Genomic DNA, 19,497 nt, shown 5'->3' with positions numbered 1-19,497 from the left:
ACAACCCGTGATCTCTGACTCCCCCATAAATGCCTGACAAGATCCTACCTTGCAATGTCCGATTCCTCCGTCATGATGTCTAACCCAGTGGCGTGAAGCCAGACCTCTCTGATGTCCTCACCCCTGCTGCTTTCCCACAGGCTGTCAGCCAAGAAACCTGTCAAAGTTTTAAAGGCCTCCTGCAGTTAATTTCTAAAGGAAGCTCAGGAAACCTGAGTAAATATCAAGGCCAACGTTTCCATGAGTGAGTGTTCAAATCTATGGAACAGGCTGTTTGGAGAGACGGTGGAAGCAGTTGGTATTGATTCATTCAAATGCAGATAGATAAATTCCTTTCAGGAAAATAACATCCTGGAACAGATTATCTGAGAAATTTGAGACGTGACGGGTTGTGTGTCGTGCGCCAGAGAGGAACAGTGATTTTGGATCTATCGTTTCCAAGCTCTGCATCACGGCGGGGTTTCCTGTCCGCAGGTCTGCGCCTTTTGTAAGCTAATTGATAGAGATTGATTACCATGATTAGTCAATAACATCATTATCATTGTATCATGAGACGACCAGAATGGTAGACAACCAACTAGATGGGACCTGGACTTTTGTTGTCTAGAAATTCCCATTTTTCTTTTTCCCGAGGTCCTTCGGGATCCAGACTCTGTGAGGGGGTGGGGGAGGGGGGGGGGGTGTGGAGCTGTGATACAGTGACCCCCATGTGCTGCTCACCCTCATTTATACCTGTCATTTGGTGCCATTCTCCATCCGACTTTGCAATGCAACGTGCAGCACGCTTTCCAAAGCACGCAGGAGGGAATGGGTGAAGTGTTAATCCGAAGCCAATTAACCAGGCCCTTGAAAAATCAAATCTCCAAAGGCACCCGAGCCCCAGATGCTGCACCGTTTGCATTTTAAGATGTCTCTGATGGGAGCATGGCCAGATTTCTCTGGCTGTCAGGACCTGTGCACCCACAGCCGCAGGTCTCCCGGCAGCGTAGAGTGGCTTCAATGGGAAATCCATTGACAATTGGCAAGAGTAGAGAATCCTGCCACCAGCAAATGGTGTGTCGCTGAGAAACATGTGGCTGGGAGACTGGAGAATCCAACCCCCTGGCAGCTAGCCATAAGGAAATCCTGAACTAACGGGTACCCCCCATATGTCTGAATGAGAATGGAAGATCACCAGGTGAACCCTCATGAAATCGCTGATGCACGATCACCAGGCGAACCATGCTTAATGTTTTGACCCTTTCCAAAACAACAGTTCAAGTTAAAATATGTGTCGATGTAACCATAAATATCATGGGGGCGAATTTGTACCAGCAATATCAGTGCAATACGGGTGGAATTGACCAAACCTGATGCAAATAATTGAGGCATTTAAAATGTGTGTTATTACCTGAGATAACCCATGGTTTCTTACGCTGACTCAGGCCCGGCCCACAAAACTGGTCACACCCCAGGTGAGGTTTGCAGGATTGCAATAGGTCGGGAAAGATCTGTGAATTTAGTTTATTTTCTGATTTACAGAGACAAATTTGAAACATTTTCACCTAAAGTAACGTAACTAGGAAATGGACACATGTCCGCCAGTGAAATAATTCCATGTTTCAGCACAGTGGGAGGGATACTCTGATCCTGAGGCTAAGTGTTGACGCTGTCGTAAACGCCATCGCGTTTTACGACGGCGTCAACAGGCCCCCAGGATCAGCAATCCTGAGCCCTACAGGGGGCCAGCATGGCACTGGAGCGACTCACTCCAGCTCCAGCTGGCAATACTGGCATCAAACGGGCACCGCGGGTCTGCGCATGCGCGTTGCGACCGGCTCGGATTCACGCATGTACGCTGCGACTGACGCGAACTCGCGTAAACGCGCTAGGTTCCTTTACCGCACCGGCCCCGACGCAACGTGGCATAGAGCTACAGGGGCCCTGCGCCGAGTAAAAGAGGCCCCCGCCAGGAGAAGCCGGCCCACCAATCGGTAGGCCCCGATCGCGGGCCAGGCCATGGTAGAGACCCCACCTTGGGGTCGGACTCCCCCCTACCCCCCACCTGGCCGCCCCCTGCAGGATGGACGCCGAGGTCCCACTGGGTAAGACCACATGTGCGGGACTCGGCCTATCTCGATGGCCTCTCAGCCCATCCACTCGGAGAATCGGCGGCCCCCGACTGGCACCGCGCCGGTGCCAATGGCGCTGATTCTCCGGTGACCGGAGAATCAGCAGACCGTTGTTGGGGTGGTGTCGCGTGAATCGCGCTCGGCCGGGCGATTCTCCGACCCGGCCCTGGGGTCAGATAATCCCGCCCAGTGTTTTTTCAAGTTATTTTCAGTGATTTTAAATCAGCTTACTCTCGGACACCCTTCTTAATGTTTATTTGTGTTGAAAAAATAATTATTTTCGGTGTAAGAATGAAAATGCAACATATTTTAATGGAATGAGAAAGGAAAGAAACAATCATGTACTATTACACCGCATTGCACTGGTCCAAGTACTTCAATGTTGTAATTATGATCATTAGTTATACAAGAAAATTGGATGGTCTTATCTAGTTCAATTTCAGCCACATGTTGGATACAAGTTTCCAATTGTGCCAAAAAGGAAACTCTACTCCCTCTGTGTAATTTAGTTTGGCATCCAGAGTCTCAACAGTTTGAGGTCCTTTGCTTGTCTCCTGTGCTGTAGCATGAAGGTGTACTCTGCTGTGAGTATAAGGACAGCTGTACTTCTTTAGTCTGTTTCTGTGAGAGGCTTAAGATGTCTGCCTCCAGAGGCAGCAGCATAGCATGACCACATGGCTACAGAATGCCTGAGGTGTCAATCCGACTGGTTACATTTCAAGCCCAAACATCCCCGCTTTCATATTGACCGAAAGATACAAACATCCCCTTTTTCCTAACGACACATTTGCATGCATGAACTTTTTTACTCACTCAGTAATTTACGTTTCTTTCGAGATTCCTTTGTTCTTTTTCTCTTTAGCCACAAATTTCATTTGCTGCCTGTGTGTGCTTTTCTTTTATCTTTGGTTTCAGCATCTTCTTTGAATAATTTCCACAGTTCAAATGTGTAATTTTTACCACTCTCTGACACCATGTTGCCAGTATAAGGACATCTGTACTTATTTGATGTGATTCTGAGAGGCTTTTATCGAACCAATCCTAAGATGTCTGCCTCCAGGACCATTCTCATGACATGATCACATGACTACAGAATGACTGAGGTGTCAATCAGACCGGTTACATTTCAAACCCAGTCAGGGTTTTATCGTCTGTTTCACTGATCAACTATTCCATTAGGTGGGCATTTATTTGAGAATACTGCACACACTTCTGATCTCCATTTCATAAGAAGAATATAGAGGCACTGGAGAAGCTGTAAATCAGATTTAGAAGATGCAATATCAGAATTGAGAGGTTATCCATAACAGGAAAGACTTAAGAGGCTGTGGTTCTTTATACTAGAAAGGAAAATGTTGAGGCATAAGCTGATCCAGATCTTTGAAATTATAAAGAGGTTTGATCGGATAGATGTAGAGAGAGCGTTTCTACTTCTGGCAGAGTCAACTACCACAGCACATCAATATAAAAAGTCACCATTAAATCAAATGGAGAATTCATGGAAATGGAAACACCTTTACTTGGAGAGCACTTTGAATGTGGAAATTGCTAGTACATGCAATACTTGAATTGAAAAGCATAAATACATTTAAGGGGAAGCTAGATAAATACATAAGGGAAGTAGGAATTAAAGAAAAGCTGATCCAGCAAGATGAAGTTGGATGAAAGGAGGTTCATATGGAGCATCAATACTGGCAAAGCCCAGTCTAACCAAAACTCATCTTTTCGTTTTGATAAATTTAGAGTACCCAATCTATTTTTCTAATTAAGGGACAATTTAGTGTGGCCAATCCACCTAACCTGCACATCTTTGGGTTGTGGGGTCGAGACCACGCAGACATGGATAGACTGTGGCCCGGGGCAGGAATCGAACCTGGGTTCTCAGTGTCATGGGCAGTAGTGCTAACCACTGCACCATCGTGCCGCCTCCCCCCCTCCCAAAAAAAAATTCACTTTTAAAATTCTCACCATTGTATTAAAATTCCTCCTTGGCCTTCCTCTTTCTATCACTGAAGCATGCTCTAGCTCAGCGGCTTGCTGAGGTCCATGCTCACCTCCATTTTGATCACTCTACCAATGGTGGCATTCTTTGAACAACGAACAAAGAGAACAATGAACAATACAGAACAGGAACAGGCCCTTTGGCCCTCCAAGCCTGTACTGGTTATGATACCACCCTTGGCCAAAACCCAAGTGCCGTATCCCCCAAGACCCATCCCATAAATGTATTTGTCAAGATGCCTTTTGAATGCCGTTAATGTATCTGCTTCCACAACCTCCCCTGGCAACGCGTTCCAGGCACTCATCACCCCCTGTGTAAAAACCTGCCTCTCACATCTCCTCTGAACTTTGCCCCACAGACCTTAAACCTATGCCCCCTGGTGACTGACCCTTCCATCCTGGGAAAAAATGCCTGCCCATCCATTCCATCCAAGCCCCTCATAATCTTGAAGACCTCCATCAGGTCACTCCTCAACCTCCATCATTCTAATGAAAACAGTCTATTCAGCCTCCCCACATAACTAACAGCCTCCAGACCAGGCAACATCCTGGTAAACCTCCTCTGCACCTTCTCCAAAGCCTCCGCATCCTTCTGGTCGTGTGGCAACCAGAATTGTGCACAATATGCCAAGTGTGGCCTTACCAAGGTCCTATACAACTGTAGCATGACTTACCAGTTTTTGTACTCGATGCCCTGTCCAATGAAGGCAAGCATTCCGTATGCTTTCTTGACTACCTTGTCCTCTTGTGTTGCCACTTTCAAAGATCTGTGAACCTGCATGCCCAGATTGCGATGCTCTGGCCAAGCGGACTAATTTTGTGCTATAAATTCTGGATGAACCACCGAGTATCTGGAGCACACAGACCATAAAAGCCCTGCGACTTGCACTAACTTTGCTGATCACCGGGGTATGAATTCTACAACTGGACTCAGCACCCTTGGATTAAGGAAAGAAAAATTGGCTTCTCCTGATGTTGCTCCAGTTACCTCTCCTGGAGATGTTCATGTAACGGTGTTGGGAAGACAAGGGCCAAGATTCTCGGCCTCCCCTTTCTCGGCGGCAGGAAGCGGCCCACCGTTAGACAGCAATGGAATCTCCTGGTCCCACCGCTGTCAGTGGGATTTCCTATTGAATCCACCCCATGCAGGCGGGAAACTATCGGCAGGTGTGTGCTGTTGCCGGGACAAGGAAATTCCTCACGGCATGAGCAGTTGGAAATCTTGCTCAAGGTTCGATTCAGCAGCAATTTCCTCCCCTTCAGTCCTCACTCAGAAGAATCACCCATGAACCATGGCCAATCAGTGACGATAGCAGAAAGTTCCAGCCAAATAAGGGATCGAATCCCTCAAGCAAGCAAATTAAGGAAATAAATTGACCAAAAAGAAATTTATTGAGTGAAATTAAAGATGTGGGGCTTGATTCTCCACAGTCCGACGCCAAAATTGTGGCTGGCGCCGGGGCGGAGATTCCAGTTTGACACCGTAATCGGGCCCGGCACCGGGTCAGTGATTCTCTGGGCACCGAAAATCAGCTTCACCGCGGAGTACGCAGGGGGGCCATTGCCAGAGGCCCGCCCAGCAATCCTCCGCTCCTGACCGGCCGAGTTCCCGACGGAGTAGAACTAACCACCTCTTGCCGGTCGGGATGCTCGCATGGTGGCTGCGGACTTAATCTTCCCAGGGTTGTCCGTTATGCTGGCCGGTCAATGGGGTTTCCCATTGTGGGGCAACCCCACGCCTTCGGGGAAACCCCTAGGCGCCGGCAAAATGGAGAATCCCGCCGGCGGAGAATCCCGCCCCAAGTCCCACTGAATGGAGAATTCAGCCCGTGACCTCACAGGAAAAAAATATCAAAAAATAACTTACATTTGTACCTTCCAGGATGTAAAGACATCTCAATACACATTGCTGCCAGTTAAGTACTTATAAAATGTATGCAATGGTGGCAAGCAGCAGCCAATGTACCTGCGGTCCATCTTTGTTCATCCATAAAAAAGCCTCCACATTCCAATCATTACAACACCCAATAATACTTTACCTGATTCCAGGTTTTTTGCCTTAGGTACTTCAAATGGCCATCAATTTCACATGGGTAAAGAAACCTCTTATCGTCATTCGCAAATTAGCCTTTTACTGAATTAGACCTGTGCCCTCTAGTCCTACTGTTGCAGATTAGATTGAAGTTTCATTACCAGCTATGCTGTGTCTACATTTTATTCTTATATCTGGCTCTATAAGGTCGCCTCACAGTTCCCTCATTTCAAAGCTGAAACTGGTTTCTCCAGTCTTTCCTCCTATCCCAGAAGTAGTGACCAGCCCCCAGATCTAATGTGTCCTGAGTGATCAGCATTGGGGACAGTGCTCAAGCTCTATGTGTGACCAGAACACAGTACAGTTTGAGGATTACTTTTGACTTCACACCTATGCTCGCTGACCTATGTTGCCTCCGAATCCACCAGAGGTTCCATTTTAAGATTTACATCCCTGTGTTCATACCCCTCCATGCGCTTCCCTTCTCCATCTCAGTAACCCCTCTAGTCCTGCAGTTTTTTTTTTAGAACAGTACAGCACAGAACAGGCCCTTCGGCCCTCGATGTTGTGCCGAGCAATGATCGCCCTACTCAAACCCACGTATCCACCCTATACCCAGAACCCAACAACCCACCTAATCCACCTAACCCGCACATCTTTGGACTGTGGGAGGAAACCGGAGCACCCGGAGGAAACCCACGGACACACGGGGAGGACGTGCAGACTCCGCACAGACAGTGACCCAGCCGGGAATCGAACCTGGGACCCTGGAGCTGTGAAGCATTTATGCTAACCACCATGCTACCGTGCTGCCCCAATTTTCTGGGGACTACGCTTCTCAAATTCTGGCCTCTTGAGCACCACTGGTTTTTGTTATTCACTAGTCACAGCACTGCCTACAGCTGTCAAAGTCTTAAACTCTGGTTTTCCCTGGATAAATGCCTCATGTCTCTCACCCCTCCCTCCTCCTTTAAGACTCTCCTTAAAACCTATATTTTCAACAGATTTTGGATCACCTATGTCTCGTTTTCAGTTTTTGTCTGATAATTGTGATGAAAGAAGGAATTTTTATATATATACATTGTGTGTCTGTTGCAGTTATTTAAAGAACCTATGTTAAGGTATCCAGGTTATGGGCGAGATTTAGCGGCCTTGTTGCGCCCAACTTGTTGTTCAGTCGAGGCCATTGAATATCGCGAAAGGCCTCTCGCGAGATTTGCAATGCTCGAAATGCGCGATCCAGCTCTGCATATTTAAATGAGCTATTAGACTCAATTAATATGCACTCGCGGGACCCCCCTGGTGCCTGGGGCCTAATGCCCGTGTCTGGGACACCTCGCCAGTAGTACTGGTTTCCTCCAATGTAGACTAGTCATAATGGCACCTGGGGGGGGGGGGGGGGGGGGGGGGGTTGCCCAGGCCACTAGAGACCCCTGGATGGTCAGGATAGGGCGGGGTGGCATTCTGGCATTCCCTATAGTTCCTGCGCCTTTTTGCACGGCCAGTCTTGCACTGGTGGCAATGCCAGGATTCCAAGGTGGCACTGCCAGGCTGGTGAGGCACTGCAAGGTGCCCAGGTTGGCACAGCCAGGAATCGGGTTGCCTTGCCAGGTGGAGGAAGGGTGAGGGGGTGTTCCCAGGGGCCTCCCCGATGTTGGTGGTGGGGAGGGGGGGGCGTCTCGTTGGTGTGGTCCAGAGATTTGGGCACCATTTCAAAACGGCGTACTGCTCTCTCCTTGCACTTTGGTACTTACTCGTCGGAGCTCCTTAGAGCAAAAAATGAAGTTGAGTGCGGCCTTGGGGGTTGGGATGGGGGTTTGGTGGGGGGGGGGGGGGGGGGGGGGGTGTGGGGGTGTTGTGGGGGGGGGGGAGGGAGTGAGGCCCGAAATAGCAACAGGGTAATATTAGCGCCGGGACCGACACCGCTAATCCCACCAGAACGGATTCTGATATGTTTTCGGTTAGATCGTGCCACATGTTTACCATTCAAATGTCTCTTTGTAAACTTCTCTGATAAGGAACCTCCATGACTGTAACTTATAGGGGATGAGTGCAGAGAAAGTAGAGTACAGATTTCACCAAACTATTGTGCAGCCAAGCGTCTTTGAACATAGGGACACGAGTAGGCCATTCAGCCCCTTGAATCTATTCTGTCATCCCTGCCCGATCTGTATCTTTATTTATCCGCCTTTGTTTCAGACCCTGATCTAATAAGAACATCTGAGTTCTTGTAATAAGAATGATCTGAGTCTTAAAAATGTCCGTTTATTCTCGGCACCCGGAGCATTTGGGGAAAATAATTCAACATTTCCACTACATCTTATGTGAAATGGTGCTGCCTAATACCACTGCTGACTGGCCCAGCTCCGATTTTGAAGATTGTAGCCCCTTGCTCGCGGTTCTGCCCGAAGAAGAAGAAATAGTTCCTCTTTGTCCACCCTGTCAATCCTTTAATCTAATCATTTTAATCACCTAGATCAGGTCACTCCTCAACTTTCAAAACACAAGAGAATACAACCCAATCTGTCCTCGTTATTTACCTCTTGTACCCCAGCATCATTCTAGTGAATAATAAAAAGAGAAGCTTATCTGTGTTGTGTTTATGTTTTCTACTTGTGTGTGTATTCCAGCACAATACGCTTTCTGATGGAATATTGAGAGCAGATTCATTAGTAATGTTCAAAAGGAATGAGATGCAACCTGATAAAATAAATATTTTCAGGTCTATATATTAAGAAAAGGGAAGTTGGGATTGTTTTATTTCTTTCAGACAGCTGGCATAAAAATAATGGGCAGAATGGCCCCCTTCTGATTCTGTATAAATCTGTCCGCATACAAGCTGATCATCTTGGGATAGAAGATGGTGCTTACTATGTGGGGAAGGCTAGATACTAGTGTTCACAAGGGAGCCAGTGCCTTTTTCAACCAATTAATTGTGACTTAACAGAACGTTTGAAATATAGTATTAATATCCGCTCCTCACTGAACAATCCTTTACGCAGCTCTGAATAAAAATTCAGTGCTACTTCCGGGCTGCAGATTTCAAACCCTATCCAAGCCGATAGTGCTATCTCTGCAAACCATCTTAATTTTCATCACACTGCTGTCTCTTAACGGTGGAATGCTGATTGCCTCTGGAATGAGAAAGGAAGGGTGCTGATTGGAAAATTGCAGGATTTGGCCTTCACGGCTACCGAGGAGGCCTTTTGTGGTGAAATGTTGCATAAATAATGCCAACAAGGGTCGAAATTCAGTGGTTGCCATGGAGACCTTTGTGCCTGGGTGAACTCCATTCTAGTATGCCTGGAAGACGCCGAGTACTCAGGCTGCGAGCATTGGATGAGACGTTTACTAATGAGTGGCAAAAGTTGTTTGCTCGTTGGAAGGAATGTTAACTTGGAGGGGATTGGAGTATTTTGCTTTGCTGTTTACATAGCATGGTCCATATTCAGGTACTTGAGTTGAAATTTTATCTGTTTATAGTGTAATGAGGTAATGCCGACTTTTTTTCCAGAAGGTCTGGTAATGTGCTTTGTCTTCCAGTTCATCTGGTTTTCTGTCCGAGACAGGGAAGGTGGGGAAATTAGATCTGCTTGTCTTGCAGATGTACAAAGTATTTAGCCCGCTATCAGTTATTTTGTCCGTTTGCTCAAGTGCAGGGGACTGTTTTTTGCTCTGACCGACACGCCGAAGTGCAACAGCTTGTGTTGATGATTCGTTTTTGCACGGTGCAGACCCATTCAACCTGAGGAAAATCTCCCAAGCATCTAAACCCCACCGGGATGCCTCAAATGTACAGCATGGAGAGTGTTGGCGGCAGAGTTAGTGTCCGTTTTTGTTCCCTGCTACTTTCAAAACTTCAGGTTGCCGTGAAAGGGTTTCCATTTATGTTGTCTGACATGCGAGACATTTATAATACATTAGAAATTAAGCTGAAGGTGACGCTTTCGAAAGAAATGAAAAATACCTGGAAGAGGTCAGCAGAAAAGAAGTTGCAGTTTTTCAACGGTAGGGCAGGCATGCGCTTGCGGAGTTATGTAATGATGAATCCATTCCACGGAAGAATGTAGTCTCCACAAAAAGAGGACTAAAAATAATTAACTCTGCCCCCCTTTCCCCCATCAGCCCAGCTCTGTTATTCCTGCCTTGTTTTTTTTTTATCGCCGTTATACATTGTATTGTTGGAGTGTTGATGTGTGATGCAGTTTCCCTCGGGTGATGTGAGAATTTTGGTTTCCTGAAAGCTGGATTGAGTGCTCAATAGAGTCATTTTTTTTTGTCAAGGTCTGAGCTGATTTAATAGGACGTGCAGGGTCCAGGTTAGCGCTCCAGACAAGCACCTGATCCGAAATGGAAGTTATCTCATTTAAAAGATATTGATCAAGCTGAAGGTTCAGAGGTTAATTTCAACAGACTGCTGAAGCCTCAGAGCTTCATAGTGTCTCCAGCACCAGGACAAAACCGTTGATTGTACCAAAGGATTTCAGGGTTTGTGGGGGGGGGGGGGGGGGGGGGGGGGTGGGGGGGGGCATGAGATCCAGAATGGGAAGGTGGTGTGCACCCCAGAATAAAAAGCAACCCCGAAACTACATTTTCAATTTTGAGCCCCCAACAATATAAACTTTATATTTATAGAATATAAACAATATAAACAACTAAAAGATAAAATATAAGCTTTCAACATTTGACTGCTGATATCAGTGCTGTTGCATTACTCAGCATGTACTTTTGGCTCCTACTGCCTTCCTTCTTCAAAGTGTTCTCACCAGATCTCTTCCTCTCCCCTCGTTTCTGAAGTTGTGAATTAATTTGCTACTCCGTACCCTTGCCTAAGTTGGATATTGTACATGACCCTTAAAGGAAGGGAGAAAGACTTGGGGCAGGCATTTCCGGTCCCGCCTGCTGCAGGAATTGTCATGGGCGGGGCGGAAAATTTGACGGACAAGCAAAAGGCCCATTGACTTCAGGCGGGAATTTCTGGCCCCCTGGTGGACAGGAGGGGAAAACCGCACCCTTTCATTTACATAGCGCTTGACATGACCACCTGATGTTTCTAAAGTGCTGTACAGGCAGCCAATGAAAAGCTTTTGTTGTAATGTCAGCTGCTCTTGTGTCATGCTGATCCATTGGCCCTTTTTGGGGGGGGAATGGGGGATGGTAAGTATTGAAGGCCTTGTGGGTTCTCCTGCCAGCCATCAACAAGATCCCACTGGGCATCTGTCAGTCTTCGGCCTCACTAGGGGCCCATCTGCTGCCAGTAAAATCCCAGTGGTGCCCCCAATCAGCCCATATTTATGTATGCAAATATGCAAATTAGCTTCAAGCCGCGAGAAGGCAGGTAGACCTTGCAACTCCCACCCCATCTCTGGCACGATTGTCTGGAGCCAGGAACCCAATGGCTTACTGACCATTGCCGCCCTGTCCTACCTTCCTCCCAATCCCACCTTCGAGTTCGCCATCCCAGGATCGAGTGGATTCCGCTCATTAAAGAATGGGTAACCAATATCTTGGTGAAAGAATTAGATTTTAGGATGTGTCGTGAAGGAAAAGGGAGCAAGGAATAGAAGCAGAGAGGTTTAATGAGGTAATTCCAGAGCTTAGGGTTGAGGCAGTTGAAGGCATGGCTATCAGTGCTGGGGTGAAGGAACTGAAGCACAGACAAGAAATATGATTAGAAGAACGCATAGGTTTTAGAGGGTTATAAATCTGAAGGAGATTATAAAGAGAGGGTGGGATGAGCACACAGATGGCTTTAAAATTGTGTAAAGTGTATCAGGTGGAGTTTTTTGAATTGATAGAAAGATTGGCCCCCATGTAGAACCTTTCCTTTATGTTGCTGAAAAGCCCAGCAGGGCAGAGTACAAAGCTTGGTTTCATTAAATGCCGGAACTTGGCATTGGGGTGGGAACCTCGTGGGTGAGGGTTCAATTCTTGAGCTCTGCTGTTCGCGGGCTAACTGCCTTAGCCATGCCAATTTGATTCTGGCAGAATTGGACTTATGCCTGCAGGTCCTTCATCAGCCCATTGCTTTGATAGACAAACTCTGAGGCTGAAAAAAAAATGCCCTCTGGGATCTATTGAAGGTGGCGGAGCCTGAGAGTGTTGGCGATGATTCAACTTCAATCTGCTTCAATTGCACTGCTGGTTACTTCTCTATGTCTGAATTTAAAAAAAGAAGAAAAGATTGAGTGCAATGCTTCCCAAAACTGTCGAACGTTTTTGTGCAAAATGTCAGTTGTCGTCGTTCATTGTGAAGAGAAAACAAAATGGGATGTGTAACGTAACAACGACTTGATTCATATTGCTCCGTTAATGTAGTAAAATGTCACAGGTGGCTTTTTGGGGGTGTAATCAGGCAAGAACTGAAACTCAGCCAAGGAAGAATATGTGGCCAAAAAAATTAGTCAAAGAGATAGGTTTTAATGGGGGTCGTAAAGGTGGTAAGAGTGGTGCAGAATTTAAGGAGTGAATTCCATCAGTTTGAGCCTGGACGACTGACGGTATAGCCACCAATGGAAGTGGGGAATGCATATGAGACCAGAGTTGGAGGAGCGCAGAGTTCTCAGATGTCAATTGACTGGAGGTGTTAGAGTGAGGGAAAGGTCCCAGGCCATGGAAGGATTAGGGATTGGAGAGACTTCATGTGTACTTGGGAAACAATGAGATCAGTGCATTGGTGCGATTGAACACATTGTGAGGGATTCCTGGGTACACGGGTCAGCCAGATCGTTTGCTTGATCATGGAGGCGGGAATTGGCGTACAAATGTAGAACTTCGGGTTTTTTTGCAGAAAGATGCATGAAACCCTCAGTCCTCCTGAAACGAGGAATCAAGAGGGCTAAAAGGGGTCATGAAATATCTTTAGCAAACAGGGTTAAGGAAAATCCCAAAGCCTTTTATTCATATTTAAGGAGCAAGAGGGTAACTAGAGAAAGGGTTGGCCCACTCAAGGACAAAGGAGGAAAGTTATGCGTGGAGTCAGAGAAAATGGGTGAGATTCTTAACGAGTATTTTGCATCGGTATTCATCAAGGAGAGCGACATGACGGATGTTGAGGTTAGGGATAGATGTTTGATTACTCCACATAAAGTCGGCATAAGGAGGGAGGATGTGTTGGGCATTCTAAAAGGCATTAAGGTGGACAAGTCCCCAGGTCCGGATGGGATCTATCTCAGGTTACTGAGGGAAGTGAGAGAGGAAATAGTTGGGGCCTTAACAGATACCTTTGCAGCATCCTTGAACACAGGTGAGGTACCGGAGGACTGGAGAATTGCTAATGTTGTCCCCTTGTTTAAGAAGGGTAGCAGGGATAATCCAGGTAATTATAGACTGGTGACCTGATGTCAGTGGTAGGGAAGCTGCTGGAGAAGATACTGAGGCATAGGATCTATTCCCATTTGGAAGAAAATGGGCTAATCAGTGATAGGCAACATGGTTTTGTGCAGGGAAGGTCATGTCTTACCAAATTAATAGAATTCTTTGAGGAAGTGACAAAGTTGATTGATGAGTGAAGGGCTGTAGATGTCATATACATGGACTTCTGTAAGGCATTTGATAAGGTTCCCTACGGTAGGCTGATGGAGAAAGTGAAGTCTCATGGGGTCCAGGGTGTACTAGCTAGACGGATAAAGAACTAGCTGGGCAACAGGAGACAGAGAGTAGTAGTGAAAGGGAGTTTCTCAAAATGGAGAACTGTGACCAGTGGTGTTCCACAGGGATCAGGGCTGGGACCACTGTTGTTTGTGATATACATAAATGATCTGGAGGAAGGTGTAGGTGGTCTGATTAGCAAGTTTGCAGATGATACTAAGACTGTTGGAGTAGCAGATAGTGAAGGGGACTGTCAGAGAATACAGCAGAATATAGATATATTGGAGAGTTGGGTGGAGAAATGACAGAGTTCAAGGTGAAAGGGGAAAAGTTTAAGGGAGATATGCGTGGAAAGTTCTTTACGCAGAGGGTGGTGGGTGCCTGGAACGCATTGCCGGCGGAGGTGGTAGAGGCAGTCATGATAGCGTCATTTAAGATGTATCTAGACAGATACATGAATGGGCAGGGAGCAGAGGGATACAGATCCTTAGAAAATAGGCAACAGTTTTAGATAGAGGATCTGGATCGGCGCAGGCTTGGAGGGCCTGTTCCTGTGCTGTAATTTTTCTTTGTTCTCTTCCTTTGTTCTCCTGTTCTGATTGCTCAGGCCTTGCTATCTTGGCCGGATGGGGTGTGTTGCTTGGTCAGAACTGCCTATAGCCACCCATGTCTTGTACTTTTGTAGTTCCTTTCCCAGTACCGCTATGGAGCTGGTGCCACCCAGAAGATCTCACACTTCTTGCGAGCACTGCCTGGCCTGTCACATGGGAATCACCGTGAGGTTGGCCACTCTCTCGTGGCTGCATGGCGGACATCATGACCAAGGCGGACTCCTCTATTCGGAGTGCATGAATTTGCAATGCCCCAGCGAATTAACCAATTGGCCACTTATCTGCTGCTGCAGGTTCAGATACTGAGTTCCAAAGGGAGATTTCTAAAGCTGTGCCTCACTCCCCTGTGGAACATCCCTGTAAGTGCCCTCCTTCCTCCGGGATGAACAGTGCACAGTGTTATGGCACCCTGGTCTAGTGCGTGGTCAATTCCAGCCCCACTTGACCCAGAGCCGCAATACAATTGAAATTAACAAATTAATTCTTAGAAAATGTGCAAAGTCTTTGGTCTCTGGCTGCCCAATAACTGCAGACACCACGTTTGTAAATTTAAACACAATTCATTTTTAGTAATAACAGTAACTGAATAAATAGGCAGTAAATACAACTGGTTAACTATTATCTAATTCTTAACCCCCACCCCTCTTTAACTCACCGCCACCTTCTACACACTCACAAGACAGACAAACTGAGAGGGAAAAGGGGAGTGCAAAGATAAAAGAATATGTAATAGAGTTCACTGTAGATTCATCCAGGTCTCAGGTTCAGAAAATAGCAGATAGGCGGCACTTCTGGAGGGTGAAAGATGAGAGAGACATCAGCTCACAGCTTCTCATCTCAGAATCTAGGACCAACTGTCCCTTCCTGGGTTCTGGGAAAACCATTCCACACAGGTAGTACCCAATCACCGCCTGTCGCCAGCCACAATTCTGCCTTTGGCCAAATCATTGGCTGCCAGCCAACCAATCAAACTGAAACCCTCTGATCTCTCGGGTGCCATAAAGTCTGAGTTCTGCTCTTCAAAAGCTAAACCTCCATAGCACAGTGTTTTGCAACTTTTGAGTTCCTCACTTTTCCTGCTCAACTTAAAGGTAAATGTCCATTAAATATCCATGGATCAAAAAATAATAATGACCAAGTAAAAGAAATGGGAAATAAGGGAATCAACATGAAGGGTCCTTACAACAGACACCTCTGCCTCTTACACCTCCTCCAGCATACTGGTTTCATGTTCTTCACTTCGTGCTCACCTCAATCTATCTCCGCTCATAAATCCACTGCTGTGTGTGTCTCTGGTGATGCTTGCTGCCTCAAAAGCTGGTGATGGTGTGCCCTCAAACACATTTGCCTTGTCCTTCTGACTGAGTTTGACATCCTCTCTGGGGAGGGATGGGGTGGCAGAGAACCATAGTCCCAAGGTCTTTGAGGGAAACACCGGACAATCATGAGATGGAGTCATGTAAAGCATTCCCATTCCCATTGATCTTCTTCAAAAGCCATGCCTAAATGGGTCTGGCGGAAGTCAGTTTGTCCCATGCCGACCACCTTCATAACCTAGGATCATCCATCACAACTAGATGCCAAGGCACCATTCTGTTCCCCCTCTTCCATCACCTATGGTGTCCCACCAACCCCACGGCCATGCGCATTCAGGTGAGCGAACTCACCGACACTCATGCATGCATCATGGTGGAATCTGCGTGATGACCATTATCCTGCCCTCCACAGATCGTTCCAATTTGGGTTCTCACCCCCGATCTTCACTAGCTCCCTAGGTGTTGTGGGCTCTCCTGAAAGGAAAGAGGAAAAGGGTCATGCGTAGGCTCATCGAGGCATGGGAAATGGAGATGCTGCCAAGTTGCCTCTTCCCCCAGGTCCTCCATTCACATTCACTTAGCCTGTTTCACCTAGGCCATGGACAAATGCTTCTGCAGCACGTCTGCGCATCATGTGTCCACCAGAGACGAGTCATGCTGCATACAGCAAAACCACGCTGTACGTGTAATAGGAACATCTCACTCATCTTACCGTAGTGCAGACGTTCACTGAAGCGCTTATGACACTGGATCCAGCTCCTCTGGTAATAGCCTGAGGTGCTGACCACCTCAGCAATCTTGAGCCAGGCTGCCTTGGTGACACCGAGAGGCAGCCTGTGCCCCAGTGGCAACTGGACATCCCTGTGGGCCTCCACCTGCTGCAGCAGTAACTTCAGCTCATGTTCAAGCAAGCTGGGCATGGCCCACTCCAGGCATTCCTTGCTACCCTGGGCATGGACCATCCTGGAATAAGCAAAGAGGAGGCACATGAGCCAGAATGTGTGGTTGTCGTAACTTTCCTTGACCTGAACTTCATGGGGTTTAACGGCCGTGAGGGGAAGGAGCTGATCTGTTTGTCATGGGAGGAAAAGGTTTGGCTGACACAGGGTTGACAGTTTAGACATTGCGTTGCAAGACATGTCCTCGGTCGTAAACGTTGTAAGGGCCCTGGGTCCGAGTGGTATTCGTGGCCTGCTTTGTAGCATTTTTGGGGATAGGTCTGGAACTGCTAAATGTGCTACATCCTCCAAAGGGTAATGCATTGAGATGGGTGTTTTGGGTGTGAGAGGGTCTCAGTTGCAGTGGCAGGTGCAGCAGCTAAACCGTGTTTCTGTGGTCATTTACGGAACTGAGGGAGTGGCTGCATGACGTTTCTTTCAAAATCAGAGACTGTCAGGGGTGAGCAACAAAAGATTGGTGCAGCAGGTGTTCAAAGGGTAGGACAGAGTGGACAACATTTGTTTATGTTAAGAGCACGGCTGATGGAAAATGCAGAGTTGTTCAATTCCCAGAAGGGAAATTTGCAACAGTTGCCTTCAACTGTATTTTTCCAGTTGGCTCTCATATGAGGAAGGCTTTGTAATCCAGAGAATAATGTCCCAGACATTTTGCGATGATTTTAATAAAATAAATGTTTATTAAGAAATGGAATACAAAATAATAAAGTAAACTAGATGTACACTTAACTGAGACAATGGTTATACACAGTATCACTAATTTAACCAGTTCCAAACAATCCTGACTTAACAACCTCAGAGCCAACACTCCCCAAACTGTTTCACAACACCTTATAGATTTTAATATCTATAAAAATCAAGTAACGGTTACCACACAATGTAGTTACATCTCTTGGGTTCACTTCTGAGGTAAGCCAGCAGCTTGCTGAGAGCTAAACAGTTATTCATGCTATTGGCTGGTATCTAGCTAAAAACCAGCTCACTGCATAGGTTTAGTATTGCCTTAAATATGATTTTTCCCCTTTGATCTTTCCCTTATATGACCTAACTTCTTTAGCATTCTGTTCCCCCTAGACTTAAGTACCTTCCATCCCTTGATTTTAGTTTTTTGAGTTTAAAGCAAAGTAAACTCATCTTATGAAACTTTCTTTGATGCCTCTTCCTTGCATCTTTTGGGTAAAATTCTCCACCTTGCAACGCTGCAAAATGTGAACCATGATCGGGCGGAGAATTGGGCGTCCAGCCAAAATCGATGTCTGTGTCTGGTGCTGATTCAGGTGTCTTGCTCCGGGCCCTCGCTGATGTCGATAACAAGGTTTGCGCCCCACAGCGGCGCTGGCATGGCAAAACCAGAATTTGTATGCATTAAAATGTGATTCGCGGGTTGGACACAATATGCTTCGCCCTTCCATGATGCTCCGCTCCTCAGGCAGAGGTCTCGCAGACGTGAATTACAACAAGTATTTACAAATGTGGACTGAGCGCCATGGATGTGGAGCGGGGGGGGGGGGGGGAGTGGGAGGACAGAATTTTTTTTATAAACAGTCGGACTTGCTGGGGAATGGCTGCCTGGGCCAGGGGCAGTAGCGGGTAGTGCCCGGGTGCCAGGTCCGTGAACTTGGGGTTCCCCTCGGGATCGGGGTAGCGCCACCATTGCTGCAGTCTGTCTTTGAAAAGCACCCCTTTGGTGCTGTTTATAGGCCTCTGGCTGCTCACAGTGCTGAATGCTGCCTTTGTCCTTTAACTTCTCAGAAGGCCTCTGATCATCTGGGAGCCCACCCGGGCTGCCCTCCTGGACAACCTCATACCCCAGCTGTATCATCAAGGGCTAACCTTAATCAGGAGCCCACTAGGTGTTGGCACTCCTCAGAAGCGCTGTCCCATTGCAAAAGAAGCAGAGGATCAGCAGAGCTCGCCCCAACCAGAGTATACCTGCACCACAGCCTTTCGCACCCTCCCTGGTGGGCAGAGGACTCACCAGTGACCCCCACCCCTTTGGATCACCAGCTGCCTCCTCCTGGTGAGACTGGCAGTGCTGACCGCCTCTGCCACAGCCACCCAGGCAATGATCTGGAGGACAGGCTTGAAACTGCAGCCCACATTGGGGAAGAGGGTGTCTCTTCACTCCTCGCTGGCATGAAGCTGTGCGTCCATTTTGGACTCCCAACCTCGTGGGGCAGGTCTTCTCTGCGCCTCCTTGGTGGCTGCGAGAGTGTGTGATACGTGGAGCACTTAAATACAGTCCCGGCTGCCAGGCTCTTTGGTGCTAACTCTGGCCCCAGAAGAATTGATCAGAATTTGATCAAGCAGAGTGCTGGCCCATCAGCATGTCTTGAATTTCTCCACAAATAGCGGCCCCCAATGGGAACGCGAACCACCCAAAGTTCAGTTCCCAAATGGAAAATTTTGCCCTATATCCCTTTTTTTGAACCCTGAACAACTTATTCAAATCTATCCATGTTCTGCACCCCACCCCCGCTTACAAACCTGCCTGAGGTAAACACTGGTTTACAATGCTGCTGAGCTCATTGACATATCAAACTTATTAGTTCCATTCACACTGGCCCTGCCTTAATTATCTTGCGGATTCCCACAATTTAAAATATATAACCAGAATATTACCAGCAGATGATAGTCCAATTTCTTGGATTTCCCTGATATTCTCATGACACTTAGAACGTTAAAGCCATCAATACATGTTGGTTTAACTAAGGCTGTGCTGTCAATGAGCCAGCTCACACTGGGAAACAATGGCCTGTAACTTGCGTGGAATGGCATTCAGAGTTGGATTACCATTCCACTCCGAGTATTTTACATTGAAATCCAGACGCTCCTTTCTCGCTTGATCTTTCGCCTCATGCCAGATGAGAATAGCAGATC

The 19,497-nt window shown here is 47.1% G+C and overlaps 1 protein-coding gene across 8 annotated transcripts in view; it reads left to right on the top strand.

Moving 5' to 3' along the window:
* Positions 1 to 19,497, top strand: part of LOC119965900 (catenin delta-2-like) — a 1,408,928-nt gene that overhangs the window by 813,125 nt on the left and 576,306 nt on the right. Inside the window, exon 1 of one of the 8 annotated variants that reach the window (XM_038796886.1) lies at positions 9,189 to 9,596. The exons of the other annotated variants lie outside the window; for them this stretch is intronic. Coding sequence (XP_038652814.1) covers positions 9,582 to 9,596 — 15 coding nt within the window. The 5' untranslated portion in view covers positions 9,189 to 9,581. Of the gene's footprint in view, positions 1 to 9,188; positions 9,597 to 19,497 lie in introns of those variants that run through there. 8 annotated transcript variants of the gene reach the window in all.

Source organism: Scyliorhinus canicula, chromosome 5, assembly GCF_902713615.1.
Source record: "Scyliorhinus canicula chromosome 5, sScyCan1.1, whole genome shotgun sequence".
Classification (NCBI taxonomy): Eukaryota; Metazoa; Chordata; class Chondrichthyes; order Carcharhiniformes; family Scyliorhinidae; genus Scyliorhinus; species Scyliorhinus canicula.
The sequence above is the reverse complement of the archived record's forward strand: the minus strand, read 5'-3'. Positions and strand labels throughout refer to the sequence as shown.